This window comes from Curcuma longa, chromosome 10, assembly GCF_044706935.1.
Source record: "Curcuma longa cultivar G26 ecotype Majalengka, Jawa Barat chromosome 10, ITB_CL_G26_1.1, whole genome shotgun sequence".
In the NCBI taxonomy this organism is placed as follows: domain Eukaryota; kingdom Viridiplantae; phylum Streptophyta; class Magnoliopsida; order Zingiberales; family Zingiberaceae; genus Curcuma; species Curcuma longa.
The window spans coordinates 7,466,534-7,490,395 of NC_133870.1; the positions used below are offsets into that span (position 1 = coordinate 7,466,534).

General features: G+C 39.8%; 3 protein-coding genes, 1 non-coding gene and 2 pseudogenes across 5 annotated transcripts; 4 read left to right on the top strand and 2 right to left on the bottom strand.

Moving 5' to 3' along the window:
• Positions 1-376: 376 nt before the first annotated feature.
• On the top strand, positions 377-5,116 carry LOC141836232 (E3 ubiquitin-protein ligase JMJ24-like). The gene is made up of 7 exons (XM_074723673.1): positions 377-941; positions 1,111-1,247; positions 3,538-3,643; positions 3,734-3,886; positions 3,988-4,120; positions 4,190-4,250; positions 4,505-5,116. Exons 1-7 carry the CDS (start codon positions 450-452, stop codon positions 5,004-5,006), a joined length of 1,584 nt encoding a protein of 527 aa, XP_074579774.1. The 5' UTR covers positions 377-449; the 3' UTR covers positions 5,007-5,116.
• A 1,013-nt stretch (positions 5,117-6,129) lies between these two features.
• Positions 6,130-6,539, bottom strand: LOC141836236 (uncharacterized). Its single transcript, XM_074723677.1, has one exon. The coding sequence runs from the start codon at positions 6,496-6,498 to the stop codon at positions 6,238-6,240; it is 261 nt and encodes an 86-aa protein (XP_074579778.1). The 5' UTR covers positions 6,499-6,539; the 3' UTR covers positions 6,130-6,237.
• A 1,882-nt stretch (positions 6,540-8,421) lies between these two features.
• LOC141835575 (uncharacterized) lies at positions 8,422-11,529 on the top strand (annotated as a pseudogene).
• On the bottom strand, positions 8,817-8,898 carry TRNAS-GCU (transfer RNA serine (anticodon GCU)). The gene has a single exon. It is a non-coding gene; the product is annotated as a tRNA-Ser (tRNA).
• A 547-nt stretch (positions 11,530-12,076) lies between the features above and the next one.
• On the top strand, positions 12,077-14,912 carry LOC141836231 (cysteine-rich receptor-like protein kinase 15; annotated as a pseudogene).
• Positions 14,913-15,231: 319 nt separating this feature from the next.
• On the top strand, positions 15,232-23,857 carry LOC141836233 (guanine nucleotide-binding protein alpha-1 subunit). 2 transcript variants are annotated; one of them, XM_074723675.1, is made up of 14 exons: positions 15,232-15,356; positions 16,483-16,648; positions 16,781-16,853; positions 17,249-17,286; positions 17,366-17,455; positions 17,598-17,675; positions 18,473-18,580; positions 18,665-18,766; positions 21,251-21,306; positions 21,932-22,066; positions 22,320-22,413; positions 22,506-22,565; positions 22,639-22,718; positions 23,427-23,857. In XM_074723675.1, exons 2-14 carry the CDS (start codon positions 16,553-16,555, stop codon positions 23,602-23,604), a joined length of 1,188 nt encoding a protein of 395 aa, XP_074579776.1. In that variant the 5' UTR covers positions 15,232-15,356; positions 16,483-16,552; the 3' UTR covers positions 23,605-23,857. The 2 variants fall into 2 exon arrangements, with proteins under 2 accessions (XP_074579776.1, XP_074579775.1); XM_074723674.1 differs by having other exon boundaries at positions 15,232-15,340.
• Positions 23,858-23,862: the final 5 nt, after the last annotated feature.

Below are 23,862 nucleotides of genomic sequence, written 5' to 3' on the forward strand. Positions count from 1 at the left end.
TAATATAGTCCCGAGGGCATGATACCGCGGTAAAACATCTAAATTTTCACTCATCATCATTCGATCTCCAACAACTGTATTTTCTTCCAGTCCCTTCGTGCCTACGGAGAGAGCAAAAACAGATTAGAAAATACAAAACAAACAACATTTAAAAAAAAAATCATAATATAAAAATATTAAACCAAACGCCCTTTAAAATTTGAGATTTAGATTTAACAAAATTGAAAATTTACGAGTGGATTGATAGGATTTTGATAAAATTTGGGGGCGAGATGAAATTTTCCGTAAGACGTAGACGGATGGAATCCTGTCCCGTGTGCTTCGATGAAAAGAACGGCAGAAAGAGTCCTCCTTCCTTTTGCTCCCTGCCATTAACTGCGCCCTCGCTGGTTCACTCCTCCTCTCCTCTCCTCTCCTCTCCTCTCGAGGGGTTTCCGATCCCGCCGCAAATGCCGAGGCCTCGGCGCCTCTACGACGACCTCGACGCCTCCCCGGGAGACGACTCCCGCTGCCGCCGCAGTGACGGCCGCAAATGGCGCTGCCACAAGCGCGCCATGGACGGCCTTACCTTCTGCGAGTACCACTACATCCAGACCCGCTCCAACATGGAGAAGCACAAGGCCTCCGCCGCCCGCAAATACAACCGAGCCGCCGGGGAGCCACAGTCGAGGAAACGCAGGAAGAAGGCAGAACTCCCGGCGGAGCACCCGATCGCTCCCAAACGGCGGATGAAACGGGAAGAGGGGAGTGTGGAGGGAGAGTCCCGGACCACGAGGGTTCTTCCCAACGGGTTGATGACCATCGCGACGCCTTCCGTTGGCGGCCGTCAGGAAGAGGGCGGTTCTGTGGATCGGAAGGTAGGGTTTGAGAATGGGTGCTTGCTCACAAGGAGGTGCATTCGGTCCAAGAACGCTGAGCCGATTCCGGTGGCGACAATAAAGGTTTTACATTTGTGGTTCAGCTCCCTTCTCTTTTCCTTTCTCTTGGCCCTTGAATCCATGGTCCCTTCTCTACTATACTTACTACATTTCTTTATTCTCTGGTTAGCTCTCAAATTATTCTGCTCTTTTTGTTATATATTAACTTTCTCCGATGCCTGTTGGATTCCAGAAAATACCTTGTGGAAGGGGTTCGGGAATGGGAAGGAAGAGGGTCTGCCACAGTTGTAAGGAGAAGAACGTGGCGAAAATGGTTCGGTGTTTGAGCTGTAGGAAGAGGTTCTTTTGCTCTCGTTGCATCAAAAAAAGGTATTTTTGGATTGTTCTTGGTTGTGTGTATTCCTGAACTCCACATTAGCTAATGTCCATCTAATTCCTTTTCATTTGGTTATTTTGGTTACTTTTCTATGTTAATTTGTGTATCAAAAGGTTCCTCTTGAAAACTAAAAGGAAAAAAAATCTGAATGCATAGTAGTTTATTGCTCTTAAAATGTGGGAAAATATTGCTGGTAACCCTTTCTCCTTTTGTTACTCCTAATCTGATTCAATATAAGATAGAAGACATTTTGTTAAGGATTACTTGCCTCAACACTCTGGCTACATGCAAAATGCATGCTATTTCCATCTCTTGATATTGGAGTATTCATTGGAGCTTTTTCTTTGACGTAGTAGAACTTGTTATTGACTTGTAATAAATGGTGTTGTAGACTAAAGGATTTGGTTTGGACAATGCTGGGAGTCAAATAATTGGCTCATCTTAGTACACCTTGCCAACTTGGTCTGCAAAATCTACATTCAGAGAATCTCAATTGGACTCTTGCATTGTCTAATATCTTTCCATATGATTATTTTGTAAAGCCGACATTATTTATTTCTTCTTAAGGGATCTTTTAGTGACCAATAAATAGGTATATCCATGATAATTGTGAAGTAGTAGTGGGATAAATCATTGAAGTATAGCTAAGCTTCTGGATCTGGAGATTATGCAGGAACTGGAAGGCAATACTTTGAATTTTCAAATGATGACCCATCATAACAGCTTCCAAGGCAAAGCTTACTGCATCAGTCAATAGCAGATTATATTACCTATTCCGTGTTTCAGCACCTAAAATTCAAATTGCCTAAACTAAATTTATTTCCTTATGCTATGCTGATGCTATAATCCTGTGATTATTATCTTATTATGCAGGAATTTAAAAAGTAATACTGAGAATTTTCAAATGATAATCAATCATGAATCCCTGTCAAAAGATTCCTTTGATACCACATTAGTCAATGACAGAATATGTGCATCTCACAACTTATTATCGAGACTTACATGTTACTTACTGTCTTTAGTAACTAAAAGTAAGTTCCCTAACATAAATACATTTCCTATTGGTACCCTCATGATGCTATTATCCTAGTTAGTGTGTTGCTAATATAACAAGTTCTGTATGAATACTTGGCATAGCTAAGCTTCTGCAACTGGGAGATTTTGTAACAACTTCATAAGATAATGGAATCCTGTGAATCTTCATAAGCTAACCCATCATGATATTCACATTTCACAAAGACAAGATTTCTTTCATTGACACTCATTAATCTATACCCAAATGTGTCCTACAAGCTGTTACCTATTGTGTGTGATACTAGATTAAAGTCGACAAAACTTCAATATGTTTGGTACTTATAAACAAATTTTTATTGTTAAACTTTTGGTCATCTGGGCAGCATGGTTTTAGGTTTCCAGCCTACCAGATTAGTTTTGCAATTTGTATCTCTTGATCCTGAAAGCATATAAATTCTATAGTGGATACGATCACACCTTTGTATCCCTTGGTGGGCAGTTATGTCATCAGGCTGAATTGTGAACTCGTCCTCCCTAAATTGTACTAAAAAAGGGCAGCCCTAAATGCGGGGTGTATACGCCTTACCAATAAATTGTATACGAAATAGTTTATTTTTTTTGGATTCAGTTTGCAGGTTCTGTCATATTCCTTAGTAGAGTAAAATGAGAGGCTTCAATTTGAATGGATTATCATTATGGAGGGTCATTCAAGGCACACTTGGATTAGGACTGTCAGTAGAGATTTTTAGATCAACTTTGATTTATTGTAGAATGAATCCAATTTAATTTTAGGTTTGGGTTAATCTTAGTTGTGCTTTAATCTTATTTGAGCCTTTTCTGTACTTTTTCTTGATTAGGTTTGATTTTGATATTATTAAATTACTTTTTTGTCTTATGAGTACAAGTTTCACTGTGATTTGATCTAGATTGCTTTTGTTATTTTGGTGAAGTTTCATTGTGGTTGAGTTATATTGCTGTTACTATATTCACATCCAATGGCTTGAACTGTGATCTTGTTTGTGTATCCACCCTGTTTGTGATCAAATTTCAAATGGCCTGCATTGCCTACAGGAAGAAAATTGTGTGACCATAGTGGCAAAATGCTTTTGGTTTATTTTTCTCTTTTAGCTTTTTGATGTTGTGGAAACAGGACAATTGATGTGAGTCACATATCCTTTTTAGTCTTGATCCTTGATATCAGTGATATGGGCTCTTATACATTTAAAAAAAAACTACTTTTGCTTATCTGATTTAGTTTGTATTGTCAAGGTACTCTGGTATGCTTGAAAAGGAGGTAAAGATTGCTCATCCTGTTTGTTGTGACTGTCGTGATTACAAAGCATGTTCTGGAAGTCCAGCTAAAGATGGTTGTAAGGTTGACTTACTTTTAACATGCAAAGTTTTATGAATATTATTTACTCTGAGAATGGTTTGTCATGGAAGTTTCCATTTATGTGATCTTCAGGATCTTGAAATTGTTCAGGAGCATAGGAAGACTGAGCGTGCCGATAGTGATGATATTTCTCTCGTCGATGTGAAGACTGTCTGCCCTGTTTGTCATGGACAATTGGATTGTCCGACTTGTTCTCCTCTTGGAGCTAAAGAAGACAGGCATAAGGTTAACTTCCTTGCCAATTCTTGTTAAGTTAGAGAAGGTTCTGTTAACTTTCGTGCTAGTCTAGAGCTTTTATGTGCATATGCAATTTGTATCATCTTCAGGAACTGACAAATGGTCAAAACAAGTTTAATAATCAGGAGCAGACATATAGCTTGATATCTGAATTGCTTCCCTTGCTGAAACATATCTATCAGAACCAATTAAATGAGCTGGAAGTAAAGCAAGGGGATCAAGGTAAGCTTCAAAACAATTACCTAGTTTCTTCCTTCAGTTAGATATCCTCTTGATCGATCTATCATCCAGACAGTGGATTTTCTGGTGTACTTCTTCGAGTATATGAGCCTCACAATGAGCTTGTTAACTGGTATGTCTTCGCATCTTTAACACCTCTGAGAATTTCATGATTTGCTATGTTTCTGAAATCATGGACATAGTAACTGAATAATGTGTACTGACCCTGTTTCTTAGATGGCCATTTGTAAACTTGCGCCTCTATTTTGCTTTAGCAAGTTCAAATTTTTAGGTCATATTCTGTTCTTTGTTATCGTCTCTTCATGCATTCAAATGTAATTCACTTGATTAATATTGTTTTTTTTTTTGTTTCCCTCTTGGAACCAGTAATTATTGTAGGACTTCACTAGTGGATTTTCACAGAAGCTGCTCAAATTGCTCTTACAAACTTTGCTTAGATTGTTGCGGAAAGGTACTAAAAGGGATGGCTTCTCAGACACCTGCAATTGATTCCTCTAAGGCTGGTAGGAGACAAAGGGCAAAGAAGTATGTCATCAGTGAACTTGTTGGGAAAAGACGGAGACGTTCCACAGCCGAGCGACCAGATAACTCATCTTTATCCACCGTTGAGTCTGATAGCAAGGCTAAGAATCATGGAAGCAGCATTCCTTGCCCAACCAAGGAATCTGGAGGCTGTGGTAACGGTCTTCTTAAGTTAAGTTGCAGCATACCATTTGTTTGGTCTAATGATCTCGGCCGCACTGCAGAAGAGGTTGCATTTAGCAGTGATCTTCTTCACAGCTTACACACTCGCACTCATAGTTCTCTCCTTGAGAACCAAAAGGTGGGGCATTTTAGTATCAGTCTGCAAGAAGCCTCTAATAGTTGAGACTTCCCATGATAGTTTTCAACAATCTGTGGAGAATGCCACAGGCATTGTTACAAGAACATAATAAAATTTTGTAAATTATATATGTAGAATGCAGTTGGCAATTAGAATGATGATGTAGGGGGTCATGTTTTAATAGGATGTTAGTTTGAGGCCATGAAGCAGGATGCAAGCTTTGTAGTTGTCTCTGCATCGACAGAAGAGGAGATTAGTGGTCATCTAGACAAAGGCAATCCCCATCTTAGTAGTCTGTTTTGAATGTGTGTTTTAGTAATTTCTTGATCTTCTTCTTGTTATTTCTTTTAGACAAACGAGCAGCAATCACAGACCATTTGAATTGACATCCAAATTATTACTTAATGAATCCCCCTGAGCAAGTTTGAGAGAAAACAGAAGACTTACAGACAATTCTACAGCACGAAATCTCTTCATGATTAAACACGTGAAGGGACACTCTTTTAAGTCTGCATAACAAACCCTAAATCCAACTTTATCCGTTCTCTTTTGTAAAAAGGTATAATTTGCCACTCCAATGATTTTACACGGTCGATTTCACGATCATCTATGAGGAGGTAAATCGAGAAGTTGCAGTTGGACACAACGGAGGAGAGTATTGTCTCGACTTCGTCAAGATTCGAATCCTTGTCCTTTTCTGTAAGTCTATTTTATCATAACCAACTTTTCCGAGACAACTTTATCCATTCTCCATGTTTCTGTAAAGGTCTTCAAAACTATTTCCTTTCAAAAATTCAACAAAGTTATTGAGATTAAACTCTGTTAGATCCAAAGGCTGAATAGGAAGGAACTGTCATCATTGCTCCATTAATTCTCATCAAATCCAACAGTTAATGAGGGCCCTTCGCTGATGGTTTTGTTCTATTGCTCCCACAAACAAGGGGCTGCATTGGATCTTTAGTGCCCATGAACTGTCATGACACAAGTTGGCTTTAAATGCAGTAAAAGCTAACCCAAAAAGAGCTGCAAGCTGGCGAATCTCCCCTGTTCCATAGGTCAGATACAAAGCATCCAGGCAATTAGCTGAGTTACAAACAATAAACACACCCACACAACAGAAGAAAGAGATTTCGGAATGAGAAGAGAACAACAAGAAGATGGATCAATATGATCATTCTCTGACGTTGAAAAAATAAACCAAAATTTATTTATTTGATTGATGCTCTTTGCAACTTTACAATAATCACACAACTCGAACTCTAATTTCCAAGCACTGCTAATTAGGTCCCCAGCAGCTGAGGTACATCACCTTCCTCAACGACTCCTCCGATCGCTCAGCTTGCTCCCTGCTTCTCCGATCAGAGACGGACGACGACATGGCCGCGGCCTGCGACAAAGATCCCATGTTGCTCTTGGCACGCTGCTGCAGAGACCTCAAGCCATAGTTCCACCTGCACAACCCAGCTTGGTCCTTGAGCGCCTCCACGGCGCCCACGCTGGCCGCCACCAACACTGAAACTTTCTTCACCGAAGCCATCTCTGTCTCGCTATATATCTCTCTTCTTCTCTCTAATTGTATGAATTGTATGAATTTCGCTTGCTGCTGGGATAAGGAAGCAGAGGTGGTGCATATATAGAGAGGAGAGACGATAGAAGAGACGGAGAACGGCGTGGCTCTTGGTTTTGGTTTCGGCTCCCCGAAAACAGGGAGCTGTTTTGCTTTCCCATTGGCGCAAACCGGAGGTTTCAGTAAAACGCCAAGTCTATAGGGAATTCTCATGTGAGCAGCAGGAGGTCAAGCACTTCAATTATCTTCTCATTGAACTTTGTTAATTAGACAAATCATTGATATGGACATCTGTTAATTGAGCAAATCCATGCATATCCATACCACTGCCCCTGATCGACACAATTGATTGTGGGCGCCAAAGTTCTGTCAGTTGGCACTGTAAATAGAACGCACTGCTCCCATAATTGCGAGTTGTCGTCACACACACAAAAAGTTAAAACAACAAACACCTTGTTTCCAGTAATCAATGGACGATTCTTGTGCATACTGTCGTTTTCCAAATTCCAACCAGCGTGAGCTCGGTGGAAGCGACTCCAATCCTGTATATACAACAACTAAACGATAAGCCCATCGAATGAGGTTTTGCTGGGATGAAGTTGGGAAGCAAGGCTTGCATGAAAGGTGAAAGGGCAAAGCCCTGCGCCTCAGCTGCAGGCTGCAGCTGAAGGAAAAACAACGTCATCCAGTCCTCCCAGGTGTAATATAAATAAAAAAAATAGAGTCTTTAATAGAAATAAAAATTTTAAAAATTAAAATGACCTCCTAATTTGCAATCAGATGCAAATTCAATAAATTAAAAAATTAATATAATATAATAAAAAAATATATATATTAACTTCATATATTTTTATAATAATATTTTCTTAGATTTCATATTTTAAAAATGATGAATAATAATAGTATCCAACAAATCTAAATTTAACTCAACTAGATTAAAATTATTTAAATTTTATTAAAATTATTTTAAAATAATCATAAAACTACTAAGTACATGTTAAAATACTAAAATAGTATTGTATTAAATATGTAACAGTTAAAAAGTAATCGTAATTATTATAATAATATTAAAAAAAATAATATTATAATAATTATTTAATAGTTTTATATATTATACTCAATTGTTGTTACAATAATAAAAAATATTTTTGGAATAAAATATATGACAGAAAGAAAAGAAGATTTTTTTATATATCTAAAAAAATGTTTTTTATGATTTAGATAATTGGAGGATTCTTTTGAATTTTGCCCGAAAAGCAATGCCATCGAAGTTACTGAAATGACATGGTGTGGATAAGACCGACGCATCCGTCCATCCTCCACGATTGAGACCCTTGTCACCTACTTGGAGCAGATCCCTGACCGTCGTAATCCTCCAATGGACCAATGACCGCTCCTGTGTTGCCGTCGTGGATGGATTGTATTAGCCGAGCAAGGTGTTCGGTGTTCTCACCAAAACAGGCACAAAACGGTCCTGGACCTGCACAAAACAAGAAACCAGCAACGAGCCGCCCATGGTTTCCTAAAAACCGCTGATCCTTTCGTTCTATAATACAAACCCTTTTCCCACAGTTGAGGAATCTCTCCGAAGATCAAATCTCGCCGGTGGTCGTGGCAAAATCGTCGCGGTTGTACAGGACGGCAGGGTAATTATGAACCACGTTAACAGAATCTGGACTAAAGTGGCGCAGGGCCGCGCGGACGGCGGCCTGAAGTCCACCGCCCTCAGCTCGGCCTCCGTGGCGGCCGCGGCCGCGGCCGTCGCCGGGTTGGGGACCGGGCGAGCCCTGTGCGCAGCGGGCGCCGAGGACCGGAGGAAGCAGGCGGAGGACTCGTTCCGGAAGGCGATGTACCTCAGCTGCTGGAGCCCCGGCTGAGCGTGTCCCACTGCGAATGGCGATCGGGCCGGCCGACGTACTACTCCGGTTAATACGTGCTGTGTCCACGAGCAGTGTTTCGGATAAACTGGATGTAAAATTGTACACTGACATGCTCTTGGAGCAAAGCGAATATGTTTGAAATAAGAAAGAGCAGAATTTGACTAGAAATTGATGATTTTACTGAGTGAATCTTTCGTCGTCCTACTTCTTTGGAAAGAAAAAGTCAACGAAGAATATTTGGGAAGAAGATCAGGAGATGAGGTAGAAGAAGACAAATAAATATTTCATCGAAATGATAGGAAATTAAGAGAGAATTTGATTTTTAGCTTGTTACGGTGGTGTTTTAGGAAATTAAGAGAGAATTTGATTTTTAGCTTGTTCGTTGTTTTAAAAAAAAAAAAAAAAAATCGTCGCCTGAGAGATTCGAACTCTCGCGGGGAAACCCCATGTACTTAGCAGGCACACGCCTTAACCACTCGGCCAAAGCGACTCTACGTTGAAAGGTCTTCTTATGATTTCCTTATGACTTTAATTATTGAGATAAGAGACGGGGAGAGACAAAAGAGACACCTCCCTCCTCTCTATCCCCTCTTATCTGTCCCGGCTGCTTCCGCTCCGATCTCCTCCGAGAAATGGAATTCGATCCTCCCCGATCCCTTCCCCTCCTCCTACACGAATCCGATGACGGCGGCGGAGACGAATCGATCCCACTCCTCCCTCCGCCCGCCCCAGATCGCTCCGGCCGCTATCCCGCCTCCGCGGCTTCCATCGACGCCCTCCCCTCTGTCCTCATCTCCGACACTGACGATCGATCCCTCCCCTCATGCGCTGTTTGTAAGGATGAATTCTCCCTCCACTCTTACGTTCGCCGCCTGCCTTGCTCCCACCTCTACCACTCTGATTGCATCGTGCCTTGGCTTTCCCTTCACAATTCCTGCCCCATCTGCCGCTCGCCGCTCCCATGCTCTGATGAATGTTATGGTGGCGCCGGAGGACCGGTCCGTCGCCAGGTTGTCTCAGCGGAGGGTGTTGGTAACAATGCTGGCGCCCGATGCTGCCAATGATGAAGCCTCAGTGCTGACGGCTGCCCTGTGGCAAGCGAGAAGGTTCCGTCTCTTTCGCCCCCCGACATCAGCGGCCATGAACGCGGCGCTTTTTGAGATGGCACAGGCTTACGAAGAGCTGGCTGATAGTGGGGAGACGCTCGTATCAGAGTGCCCATTGGAAGGGCACGGAGAAGCCATGGGAACTAGGAATGGCAGTGATGACACCACCATGATACATGAGATCAGTGAGAATTTTTCTTAGCACGGATCCCTGATGGCGATTCTTGCTGTGTAAAGACCAGGTATGATTGATCTTGTACATGCTCATTAACATGACTAAAGTTCTGTTGAGAGTTGCTAATATCTTTCCAGTGACAATTTGAACTAACAAGGTCACTATTAATCATTGGTTTCTTCTAATAGTGGTGGTTAATGTTGTCGTTCTTGAAGATGACTTTCAAAGTTCGTTTTTCTTCTTCTCTTCATATGATTAAAAAGAAAATACTATGACTATCGTATTAATCCAATAACAAATCAAATATGGACTTCTGATAATGCCAGAAAAATCGTTTGTTGCACTGAAATGTATTCCCTACACAAAAATTCAACAGATTAAAACACCATTTTGTCATGCAATCTCTCAGTACTAAACTTGGATGTATGCTAGGATTCACGAACTACATTCAATGATATTCTTCTACAAAGCTTATTTGAAGATCTTGTAGACCACTTACATCATCTATCTGGTAATCAAAATTCTAAATTGTTTAGCTGTCCAGTTTCTAAGGCTTTGGCTTGTTAGATCACCAGGAATTTTGAGTTGTCTGATCAGTTCTTATCATGAATTTGCAGTTGTTTGATTACTGCATTTTGTGCTGCTTGTAAGTTAGTAGATTTTGTGAATGAAATTGGTATCATCTTGAAAATGATTTCATCATGGACCCATATTTGGTTTTAATAAGGCCTGAATGTAATGTTGGAAATTTGAATTTTATAGTCAATAACTATGATAATCAAATTTTATACTACACTATATTAATTTTGTATGCTCTATAATGTAGGCTTATCTAAAGAATTTTGTGGTAGCAGTCTAGAATAGAAGAATTGACTGTCTCAGAAAACATAATCTGATTCCGGTGGTTAATCATGCTAAAGATTACCATGTTAGGATTCAACTTTAGAATCTATTGTTCCCTTTGCACGTATCTATTCTATCTTAATTTATTTTCTTTCATTTGATAATCTATTACATCCGTCTTAGCATTCTCATCCCTACCATACTAAACTTTTGAATGTATTGCTTCCTAAAAGCTTAAGACTTTTTATAAGGTATGACAGATCATGGAACATCTTAAAATCATGTCACACCCCTAATAGTTACTAGTCCAACACTATTAACAATCCTATCATACACATCACATTAACGTAATTGCTAGATATTCCTTTATTTTCCAAAAGAAAAAATGTGATAGTGGCCAAAAGTTATTTTAAAGTTGACAGAATCAACTTTAAATCCTTTGTTCCTTATATTTTTTTATTAGCTGTCTTACTAAATAAATTACATCTATGATTTATTTTCTAGAAACAATGATCGTGAATTCATTAATTTAGAAATATTTATTTCCTTTCTTATTCCCCTTCCCCTCTAGGCCCAAGATTTCATGGCTATGACTTATCAACTTAATCCCTCTAGAGTGTATATCATTATTATTATTCAAATAATTTTGTCTAGCTATTCAATTGCCCTCCTCACCTGCTGAGACCTAATAATTTATTATAAAGTTCTCATCCATCAGAAGAATTAGTTATTTGCACCATACACAACTTTAACTTAATGTTTATCTGATCCTTTTTGGCTTACATTTCATGTTTGCGTGCTTTGATATATAAATAAAGAGGGCACAATTAGAAAAGGCTACGAGTATTACACATGAAAGAAAAATTGCATCTTGTGCCTTGCTATCTATTCCTTTCAGTTCTGATCCTTAAAATTTGTAAAATGCAGCCTGTATCATGAAGTCGACTTCAACAAGCTGTGCAATTTGCTGGTTCTGGCTCTAATCAGACTTCAATGTGCAGAGGTCCCTAATTAGTGGTCATGTTGATTAATCAATTGTATATTATTTTCATGGTGAAATTAAACTGCTGGTTGATATTTGTATGGACCATGGAAGGATCGGACGCCTTTGAAATCAGATAAATTTACTCTTTTTTTCTATATTGAAATTGCATGATCTTGGAAGCGCGTTGGTTTTTAACACGTTCAGAACATTGAACGTGTTTGAGACTATACGGTTGAAATTGCATGATCAGGTGGTCTTGGAGCGGAGCGCGTTGGTCTCCGAGCGAGAGCGCGACCACATGGTCGTTGGCGCAAAGCAGCGAAGGCGCAGGGGTAAGTGGGCGCCTGGGGCGTCGGCGAGCGACTTGGGGATGGACTGCAGCACCAAGAGTAAGACCACCATGACCATCGCCGCCACTCCGCCTCCTCCTTCACCACTCGACCATGGTGATTAAACGTGGGCGTTATGCAGTTGCATTGCGGCTAAGGAAGTAAATCATCCGGTCAAACTTCTACGCCGCCACCAGTTGACTTTTACAAAGTCAGCCATCGGAAGCAACTGCGTTGCCATTAATTATGCCAAAAGAAGTAATCAGCAATTCACATCGCTGCCGGCATGGCTTGCTCCGCCCGATTGAGTTCTTTCGCCCACTTCTTCCTCCTATCCCTTTGCATTGTACTCCATCTCCCCAAATCCCTGCCCGACTACCTGGGTAACGACTGCCCGACAGACTCCAACTTCACCTCCGCCAGCACCTACCAGTCCAACCTCGACCTCCTCCTCACCTCCCTCGCCTCCGACGCCGTCGCCACTGGCTACCACAACGCCACCACCGGCCGGACACCCGACCAACCCCACGGCCTCGCCCTCTGCCGCGGTGATGCCTCTTCGACCGTCTGCCGGACCTGCCTCAACGCCTCCGCCCATGACGTCCGCCAGCGGTGCCCGCTCGGCAAGAGCTCCACCATCTGGTACGACGACTGCCTGCTCCGCTACTCCGACCGAAGCTTCTTCTCCGCCGTCGACGCCTCCTTCCCCCTGTATCAGTACAACGGCTACAACGCGTCGGACCCCGCCGCGTTCCACCGCGTCCTGACCGGTCTCGTGGGGGTTCTCGTCGAAGAAGCGTCCGGAAACGCGTCGAGCTTGTTCGCGGCTGGGTGGTCGAGCGTCCCCATTGCTAACGCGAGCGACGTGTACGGGCTGGTGCAGTGCACGAGAGACCTGTCGGCCGACGACTGCAGCCGCTGTCTCCGCGACGCCGTGGCGAACCTCTCCAGCTGTTGCTACGGCCAGCTGGGCATGAAGATTTACGGCCAGAGTTGCTACTTCCGCTACGAGATCCATCCTTTCTTTGAACTCTCGAGCGGCAGTGCGGTGTTTTTGTCTCCTCCGCCAGCCGCTTCGCCGCCATCCGCTCCGCCGTCTACATCCACCGAGACAGGAGCAAACAGAGGTGTTCCTCGCGTTGGCTCATTATCCACCTTTGACTACTTGCAGATCATATTAACTTACACATATCTTTAACTATGATAATAATTCTTTTGCAGGGAACAAGAGCAACTCATGGAAAATAATTGTTATAGTTTCCACTTCCGCACTATTTTCCCTCCTCGTCTGTTCCTTCTTGTGGTGGAAGTGCAATGCCAGACTAAGAGGTCAGGTCCATTGCTCTCTTCTTCTGTCCTAAAAAAGTTATGAAATTTGAGTTCTTGACAATTTGTGTCGCTGCGGAATAAATAGATCACTGGAATAGGCACCCGACAGTAGTACCACAAACTGAGATCACCGAGAAATCTGAGGTCGAATTTCTCAGGGCTGAATGGCAATGAGGTGCCCCAAGAGGTCGAATTTCTCAGAGATGGATCGAGACCAACTTCATTTGCTCTTGATATCGTAGTAGCAGCTACCAATAACTTCAGCCCTTCCAACGAGCTCGGAAAAGGAGGGTTTGGCTATGTTTACAAGGTAAATTCATCAACTCCTTGAGCACCAATGGTCACCTTGATTTGAGTTATGGTTCTGCATTTTCCAGGGTACTCTACCTGGAGGACAAGAGGTAGCCGTGAAGAGACTCTCCACAAACTCTCACCAAGGCTTACAGGAGTTCAAGACCGAGGTTATGGTGATCGCCAAATTGCAGCACAGGAACTTGGTCAGGTTGCTAGGCTACTGCATTCAGGGCGAAGAAAAGATACTGATCTACGAGTACATGCCGAACAAAAGTTTGGAGGCAATCCTCTTCGGTGCGTTCATTCTGCAACACTTTCTCCTCTTTAAGTTCTAACCTCTAATCAAAGCAACTCATTTTACTTGACAGACCCTGAAAAGAAAGCACTACTAGATTGGACTACAAGGTTCGACATTATAGCAGGGATCATTCGCGGACTCATTTATCTACATAGGGACTCCGTTTCGAGGATCGCACATCGCGATCTAAAACCCAATAATATTTTGTTGGACAAGGACATGAATCCCAAAATATCGGACTTTGGATTTGCGAGGATTTTCATGGACGAGCAAAATCAGGGCAACACAAGGAAGCCTGCCGGAACCCTGTAAGAGAGATCAACCCAAGCAATGCTGTCTACATGCTTTCAGATAGTAGTTTCGCTTAGCTTGCTCATCATGTTAAATACAAATGCAGTGGTTACATGTCGCCTGAGTACACGATCAAAGGTCTGTTTTCCGATAAATCTGACGTCTATAGCTTTGGGATTATCGTTCTGGAATTGGTGACTGGCAAGAGGAGCAACAGCTTTCATGAACTGGAGGATACTCCTACCCTAGCAGGATACGTAAGTTAGCACAAGAATTCGATTTCACCAGTTTGTAAGTCTCAGTGTTTTATCACAGGCGTGGAGTGCGTGGAGCGAAGGGAAAGCAGACGATCTTGTTGATGCATCGATACGAGGAACTCCGTCCTGCTCGATGAATCAAGTGCTGAGATGCATTCACATAGCGCTCCTGTGTGTCCAGGATCGTGCCGCCGATCGGCCGGACATGGCGACCGTCGACCGCATGCTGGCGAGCGACTCCGACGTCGCACAGACGCCTAAAAAACCAACGTTCACGTTGGAGCCTCCCGCTCAGCCTGAAACCAGAAATGAAATGACAGTGACGAGCCTTCAAGGCCGGTAGCCAACAGGCGAACTGAAGAATAAGTCAACGTTGGCTTCTGATCATGTTGACTAATTATCTGCTCTAATTTCACCAAACTTGTTAATACGGGGGTTAATAATATCTTAAACTAGGATTAATACGGGGGCATAGCATGTGTGAAGATCATGAGATCTTTATAAATTTTTTTTGGCATGTATAAAATAATTATAACTAAAATAGTGTGGAAGTAAAACAAAAAAACACAGGTGTCAGTCAACAGATTCCAACATCTGACTGGTCAAGTGCGTATCTTAATCAATCTTGTCGATTCTATTTAAACTCCTTCCTCTTAATATAATTGCACTATTAATGTCCCCACTAGCTTCTAATAAAATACGGTCAAAGGTCAGTCTTCCCGTGCTGACTGCAGGTCAGTCACTTGACGGCTTGATCTGACCCCGAGGCTGCTCTGTTTAATCTGGACCGTCCATTTGACGAATCCGGATTCGAATCGGGCTGTTGACCGCTCTTTTGGCCCATCGGCTCGTGCGTCCGCACCGGTCCCCGCGATCAGCATAACCCATGAGGTTCTTGGCTGCGACTGGTGCGTGAGACATTTCCCGATTCCCAGATCTGTGCGATCGGCAACATCAGTGTACTAGCGCTTGGAAGACGCCGGAGCTGCAGTCGCCCCCGCCCCCGCCTCCTCCTCCTCGTCAAGGTGGTGGAACTACGAGGTGGGGGCACCTCCACTCCGCCTTCTTGAATTTTTTGTTCCTTTTTTTGTTCATGCGTCTGAGTCGATTAGATTAGGGTTTCTGCCCACTTTATTGTTCTTTGGAGGTAGTGGTTCTGCGATTTTATTCTTCTGGAACTGTTAATTCAGATTTCCACGCAGTGTTGAGACCAATGTTGATGTTGCTTAGTGCATTGGAGTTCAAGGAGATCCGTCGTGTGTTGTGTGGGTGTGTAGTAGTACTGTCAAGTGTCAGTGATATCTTTGATGTCGGATTTTGGTTGACTTGAGGGATGAAATATGGGGCCTTGTGCTGGTCCGGCTTCTTAGGTTCTTGAAAAGATTCGGTCATCATTCCTGATGGAGCTTAAGAATGTGGTGAGGTCAGTTCGGGTGGGATGAACTGGAAGAATTCATCAGGTGGTATTGTGATAGGTGGTACTGACTGATAAGAGAATGTGGCATTTTTCTTTTCTGTGGAGAACAGTCTTGACGTGAATGGTACGAATGAAGTAAGAATTATTTTTCTTCATGCTCATTACAGTGATTAACTTTGGTTAACACACGGTATGAGGTTGATTGACAGAAGAGAGGAGGATGAACAATGTAAATGTGTGGTACATTAAGGAGAGCAAGCATGGAAGTTGGCCTAGATGCTAGCACTTAGGGATTCAAAACCCACTGTATGTTAGCCAACAACTAGAAGTCGACAATATCCTAGTCTACATGTGATATCTTCTGTATTTGACGATTAGGCTGATTTGATTACAAGCAACCTAGGATTCGGTGCAAGAATGAATTTCATGGAGCAGGTCATTTTTTATCTGTTAATTTGTCTATGGATAATGGTTTGTCATGCTTGATTTACTTTACAAACAAGCCAATCTCTAGTAATTATCGTCGATCAACACTTGTTGTGTACATAATTAAGTACCTTGTTGGTAAATGATGATTCGCGACCTTATTCAGTCATGGTTAACTGAGGATACTTGCCTTTAAGATAGTTCTAGTATACAGAATTATCGAATTTATTTTTCTAACATTTCTTGGCCATGTTATTCTTCAGCATTGTCATTTTTTTATGCCCAGCATATTCTAAACTATTATGTTTGCTGTTTATTCATTAGGCATGTAATCCAGAATGAGGCTACCATATGCAGGAAGTTAATTTAAGAAATCTGACATGGTACATAAAGTATGAGATCCATGCTTTCACTTTCCATAGTAAGCATGGGCTCATTTTGCAGTCGACAACAGCCATTGAATGAGGTTGATGCTGAAGAAAACATACAGGTAACCTTTTGCCATTCTCGGAATCAACTATTTAAGTCAGATGTGTATCTCAATTTCGAATGAATTGTTAATGACTTGAGCTTGGAGCTTATGTCTGATCTCAGTTGTTTCTTGCTTGTACATATATTTCAGGCTGCTGAAATTGATAGGAGGATTGCTCAAGAAACCAAAGCAGAACAACATATTCATAAGCTTCTACTTCTTGGTATGCTCAAACATAATATGCTATGCATCTATCAGTTGTCCTAGTAAAAATAATGCATTGCCACCAATCTCCCACTTACAACTATTTTGTCCATGTTCTTGTTTCTTCTTAAATACAACACGCTTCACAGATATTAGTTAGTGTAGTTGTCAAGGGAATTATTATTTTTAGAATACATCTTAGAATTTAGTATCATCTTCTACTTTTGTGTCATCTGAAAGGAGAATGTTTGATATTTAGTGGATCCAAGGAGAAAGTTTGACATAAGTTGTGTCTTCTAGTTTGTATTTTTTGCCTCTTGTCTCTACCCATGCTAATTGTTAATTCTCAACATTGTCTTCTTGTACTTATTTTTATTTTTGTTTTTTTCTTTTCTTTTTATTTTTTTAACTAAGGCGCTGGAGAATCAGGAAAATCTACTATTTTTAAGCAGGTTGGATTTTTATTACTTCTTACCTTTTTTTGCTGATGCACATCTTGACTGATATTTCATGGGTTTCTTTTTGTTATAGATAAGGCTTCTTTTTCAAACTGGTTTTGATGAGGTGGAGCTAAAAAGCTATGCATCAGTTATCCATGCAAATGTTTATCAGACAATTAAAGTATGCACTACTAAAATTGGTGTGTTTGTTTGTTTGTTTTTTTACATGAAGAGGGAGGAATCAAGTTTGAGCTTCCAACTCTAATTTACTCTGCATGATTGTGTTTATCTTTCTTTGATCTAATTTGATTGAATTTAAACAGATATTGTATGATGGGGCAAAAGAATTGGCACAAAATGATCCTACTTCTTCGAAGTATGTTGTCTGCACTGAAAATAAGGTTTGGTTATGCCATCTTTTTGCTGCTCATGGAGCCTTGAATAAGGAGGCTTAGATTTGTAACAGTTGGAACCTTAACTATTAATCTGACTTATTATTGATGGCTCAGGATGTTGGTCGGTAAAATACACTGGAAGAGTATATAACAGTTGTCTTAATGCCATATTGTTTGATCTGAATAATTATTATACTGTTCTTTAATTTAATGTTTTAAGCTTTGCTTCATATCCTTTCCCATTGTTTCTTCCTTTGAACCAAAGAAATAAACATTGCTACTATCATAGAATTAAATGAATCTTGAATTACTTTTGTCCCTCTTTCTCATTGAACCTCCTAGGTCTGGATAACCAAAATCTTAGACTGTTCAGAGCAAAATTTCACAAAGTGGATGTAGATGGTATGAAGTTGATGCACTCCATATCGTGTATTGGAGAGCATATGCAATCGATATTAAAAAATGTATAGATTTTGGTAAAAATGATTAGCTTGCATAAAATCATACATTGCAAAATACATAAAGTTAGTGGTGAATACTAATCAACAATGTAAAATAGAACATATATATGAGTAATATACATATGTCAATATCTAAAATGGTTGTCACTGATAAAATAATTGATTATGTTGAACTTGTATGCTATAAGCTACCAAATAGTATAGCTTAGAATTTTTAACTAAATTTGGTTCAATATAAATGAATCAAATAAGACATTTGTTATAGCACACGCATACCACCAAGACATGGTCCAATATTTAATTGCTGTATACATCTTTTTGACATGGTCCTGGTGATGCCAGGATATTGGTGAAAAATTTTCAGAAATTGGAAGCAAAATGGATTATTCTTATCTTACTAAAGAGATTGCCAAAGAGATAACAACTTTGTGGAATGACCCTGCTATTCAGGTTCGTATCTTTATGTTCAACAGACGTAGAACATTTTACTGTTTGGTTGTTCTGCAGAAGTTGATAGTTGAAAACTACTTGCAGGAAACTTATTCTCATGGGAACAAATTGCAAGTCCCAGATTGTGCTCAGTATTTTATGGAAAATCTTGAACGATTTTCTGAAGCAACTTATGTTCCAACTAAGGTAGTTATCCGAAACCTTTTTCTTCATGTGATTTTGTTAAGCTTCCTGAAATTGTGTCTTCCTGTAACGCCCCCCTCTTTCTTATACAAATAGGGGATGTTACGTATTTAAACTTTCCTTAACTTTTACTCATTAAATAAAATAACTCAAATAAACTTTTCTTTTTCTGTTTAGAATGCGGAAGCAAAAGAAATAAATATAAATTCTTGGACATAAAATAAACATTTATATAATTCTTGATCTTATTCCGCGGTTCCGCCGACACCACACATCAAACACTTCTCCAGCTGCCTCCTCTTTCCTATAACTTTTCCTTTCATTTATCTGCAATATGAGGAATGCAAACTATAAGCAACGCTTAATAAGTACATCATCTAACTCACAAAAACCATAGAAAACTTCGTAATAACTGATTTATGCAATATGAATGTTCATATCTAAACATGTGAGGGGATTTTCAAAACATACTATTTCATAATAATTAAACATATTAAACATCCATCATTTGGGCCCTGACAAAGTACCAATGCGCGCATCCCTAACCGGTCCGGGGTAGCTAGCCACCGAAGCCGATTAGAGCGTACTAGGCACCTCGCGGCCTAGGGGCAACTTATGGAGCCCATCCCTTGGACACCTCACGGTCCGGTACTTGTCAACATCAAAATAAAGTACTTTCTTTCATATTACAATATCTTACTTCTTATATCATGCAATTCTACTATTTATATATGTTTTAACAAAATCATGTTTATGGAAAAATACGGAAAACAACGGAACTACTCATACTGCAGGTGAGAGATGTACTTACCTTCTGCGCTAATTTCCTTACAATTCTTCCGTTAGAGAAAAAAAAATCTCCTCGGCGATCTTCCTATGTCTACGCGTTCTTCTCGCGGAGAGGAGCGTCCTTGTAGAAGAAGTTCTCCGGAAGTCTTCCTTATGATCCTAGGGGACGGACTCCTCGTTCTTCGGGTTTGGGGCGCCGAGAGGGAGGAGAAAGGAGGGCGACGGCATTCTGGGCGAGAGGTGAGGGAAGAGTTTTCGAAGATAATGAAAATCCTCTCTTAAGCCTCCTATTTATATTAAGTGATTCCTAGACCTAATTCGCTGATAAATAAAATTCGATTTCTTTTTTTTTGTAACAGACTTACTGGGCACTTGGTTATTGGAACTATCTTAAGAGTCCTAAATTTTAAAAGGTCGCAGGATCGAATCCAGCCTCGGACATTTTCCGATTTTTAAACCTAACTCGACTATAATTAAATTTCGGTTCCTTTTTTTTCGGAACAGACTTGCTGACTTTTTTGGTTATTGAAATTATTTTAAGAATTATAAATTCTTAAAGGTTGCGGGTTCAAATCTCATCTAGGACATTTACGCTCCTATTTATTTTTGCTACTTCCGCTAATCTAAAAATTCCAGAAAAATATTCTAAAATTCCTGAAAAATCATAGAATATTTCTAAAATTATTTTTGAGAATTTTTAAGCGCTACAATTTATAATTAACCCTTATCTCTTTATGAAATATTCTAAATCTAACCAATAATCTTAAGTGAGGAAAATACGGGTGTTACACTTCCCCTCCAGTTATAGATGCTTAAGCTATTCATATAATTTGTTTTTGGCTACTATTGAAACTCAACTTCTATGTATCAGGTATGAATTGATGAATATATACTATGTAGAGTAGGGATGACAACTTTTTTTGCTCGTCAAGACTCATCCTGACCTGACTTGATTGAGGCTACCCCTATGATGTGGGGATGAGTCTCAAAACATTCCTCATATGCAGGGCAGGTATGGGTATGGGGTATATTTTTTTTTTTTGCTTGACCCTGAATAAAAAAAATGGTAGTCCGGTGCACAAAACTTCCGCCAATGCGGGGTCCTGGGGAAGAGTCGGACCACATATGAGATGGGGTGAGGAAGAGGAAGAATTTTTCTTCCCTCCCTCCCCCTTGGATCCACTGGCTTCCTATATGAGATGGGGAGAATTATAAAACCTACCCCGTCCCTATGTCTTCTGGAATTCATAGTAGCAAGGAAAACTCAGAGTTCATGTTGTTTGACTTTCCACTGCTATGTTTGAGGGTTAGGGGTCTGAACGGGGAACTAGTGTAGAAACAAAGTTGATTTTGCAGGCTTTTGTAACTAGCGCAGAGTGGACTAAATGTTAGATATAGGAAGTTCTGCAAGATGTGCATCTATGACTTTTTTGCTTATACTTTAATTTATCAAAAGCATTCTAGAAAAACTATGTAGGTCTTTTTTCTACTTAGCCTAAATAATGTCATCCATGGAGTTTTTTACTATTGACTTGGTTTTATAGCTACTGCATGTGCTTATTAACGTGACTATTCTCTGTTGGTCTTGCTCTTGGTTGCTTCTATATAATTTCCTTGTGTTGTGCTCTCAGAGGTGGGCATTTCAAACTAGTTCTTGCTTGACATATTGGCATGACCTTTTGATATACTTTATTCTAGGAGGATGTGCTTCATGCCAGAGTTCGAACTACTGGTGTTGTGGAGATTCAGTTCAGGTCCCCTATCTAACTGCGTTTTTATTAGTAGCTGCATGTAACTTTTTTTTTTTTTTTTTTTTGCATGGAAGGCTGAGCTTGATGTTCATGTGGGAGGAAAAGTTTGAAATTAGAAAATTATTTCGACTAAGCTAATTCAAGTAGGGTTTTTTTTCATCATGATTCCACTGCAAGTGCTGAACCAGTATTCTGTTCTCACAAAACAACTTAAAAAAAAGTGTAAACTCAGCTGATAGGCATTCAAGCTGATTAGGAATAGCTCAAATTCATCCTAGGATTGACAAATTTGTAAAAGCTAAACATGGAAAGTTCCAATATATATATATATATTGGCTTCAATAAACTGATTCAGCGTGTCTATTGAATTGTTAAAACAAGATTTCAAAATGAATAACATTTTTGTTTGGATCAATCAAATGATGTAATAAATATCATATTTTTTGTATTTATAAAGTATAAAACAATATGTAAAAATAAACTATTAAAAATCTTTCTTTCTATTTGGGTTTATTATGATCTGATCTTACCAAGATGGCTCTCTTTTATAGTTTCTTGAGAAAATTTTATCTATTAAGCAAGTGGCAGGTCCTTCGTGATTTTTTTCATTAAAAAAAAACTTGTGCAGTCCTGTAGGTGAGAGCAGAAAAAGTGGTGAAGTTTACAGGTTATATGACGTTGGGGGCCAGAGAAATGAAAGAAGAAAATGGATCCATCTATTTGAAGGTGTTACATCTGTGATTTTTTGTGCTGCAATTAGCGAGTAAGGTTATGATCTTTTGGTCTGCTCCCAATTCTATAGATTCATAGTTCTTACTGTAAAACTCTGTTGAATTAGAATAATTTCTAACTTCAATATATTTTTTTGATTTGCAGCATAAATTACTGCCTTTAATAAACTTGATATTTCAAGATTGCCAAATTTGTCAATTTATACGCTTATTGGTGTTTTGCCATTGTTCCTAAAGTGTAGAACTGTAAATCAAGTTCATCTCAAAGATAATATATTGTCGCAGATACGATCAGCTGCTCTTTGAGGACGAGACGAAAAATCGGATGATGGAAACTAAGGAACTGTTTGAATGGGTGCTGAAGCAATCCTGCTTTGAGGTTTAAATGAAACTTCTTATCATCTTCTTGATTTAATGCTTTATAGTTTGATTCTTCGCCCCCTTCCTAAATACTAAACCTGTCTTGGTCAGAAATCTTCGTTCATGCTGTTCCTGAATAAGTTTGACATCTTTGAAAAGAAGGTTCAAAAAGTAAGAATTTCTTGTTGAAAAATTAATTATTCAATTGTTTCTTAGTTATTATCTAATGTTTTTCTTTGTACAGGTTCCTTTGAATGTATGTGAGTGGTTCAAGGATTATCAGCCTGTGGGATCTGGGAGACAAGAGGTTGAACATGCATACGAGTAAGTTAATATTGTCTTCAATATTCTATACTAAAAATGATAAATTGTACATGTGATTATTCTTGGTGATAGGGCTTATGTTTTAGACATCGGCCCCTCGTACCTGTCAGGAGCACTCGTGTTTTGGTCATTGTATCAACAGAAACCAATAGATCTACCACTATCCTTGTCCACTCATAAAGTTTGCCTATCTTTCTACTAGCTAACAGCGATTTGTGACTTCTACCTGATTCTACGACTCAAATCTCTACCCACAAAGAACAAAGAATATTCTAGGAGTAGCTCCTTTTTCTTAGCAGATTCTAATCCACAGGGTTTTGCCATGAATTCCTTTACCCATTTATGTATCAACTACAATTTCACGTTATATCAGTCATTTATGTTGTTTGTTAAAGAAAGGTAATTGTTCTTAATTCCTTACATGATTTTCTCTGATCCTTACTTCATTTGATTCATCTACAATTGTTTCTCGATTCACCTGATATTATTTTCCAATTTTCCATGATGTAATATCATTCATGTATTTTCCACCTGTCTTGTATGCTATATCCTCATTTTCCACTTACGCTGTTTACTATTATCCTCCTGTTATTACCTCTATAAATGAGGACGCATGGATGAATATTATTTCCACCACAAATTCTATCGTTGCTTAAATTTCATTTTTCCGCCGACCAATGTTAATCTTAGTTATGCATTTGTTTATAGGTTTGTGAAGAAGAAATACGAGGAACTTTATTTCCAAAACAGCAAACCAGACCGTGTTGACCGAGCCTTCAAAATTTACCGGACAACAGCCTTGGATCAGAAACTTATAAAGAAAACTTTCAAGCTCGTCGATGAGACCCTGAGGAGGAGGAATCTCATCGAGGCCGGTTTGCTATGAAGGAATATTTATTAGTATATATATATTTATATATTGAGAATATTTCATTTTTTTTATAATCCATTTTGGTTACGTTGGCAGAGGGTAAAACTCCCATGTTCTTGTTTTGGTTAGAAGTTTGATGAGTTTGACGCATGGCTTACCAGTTTGCTTACACGTTCATCGTTTTCTTTTTCTCAACCCTTGTGACCTTATAATATTACGTTAAAATTGTATGGCTCATCGTAGATAAATTGTTGAATTGTATCTTTTATTTGA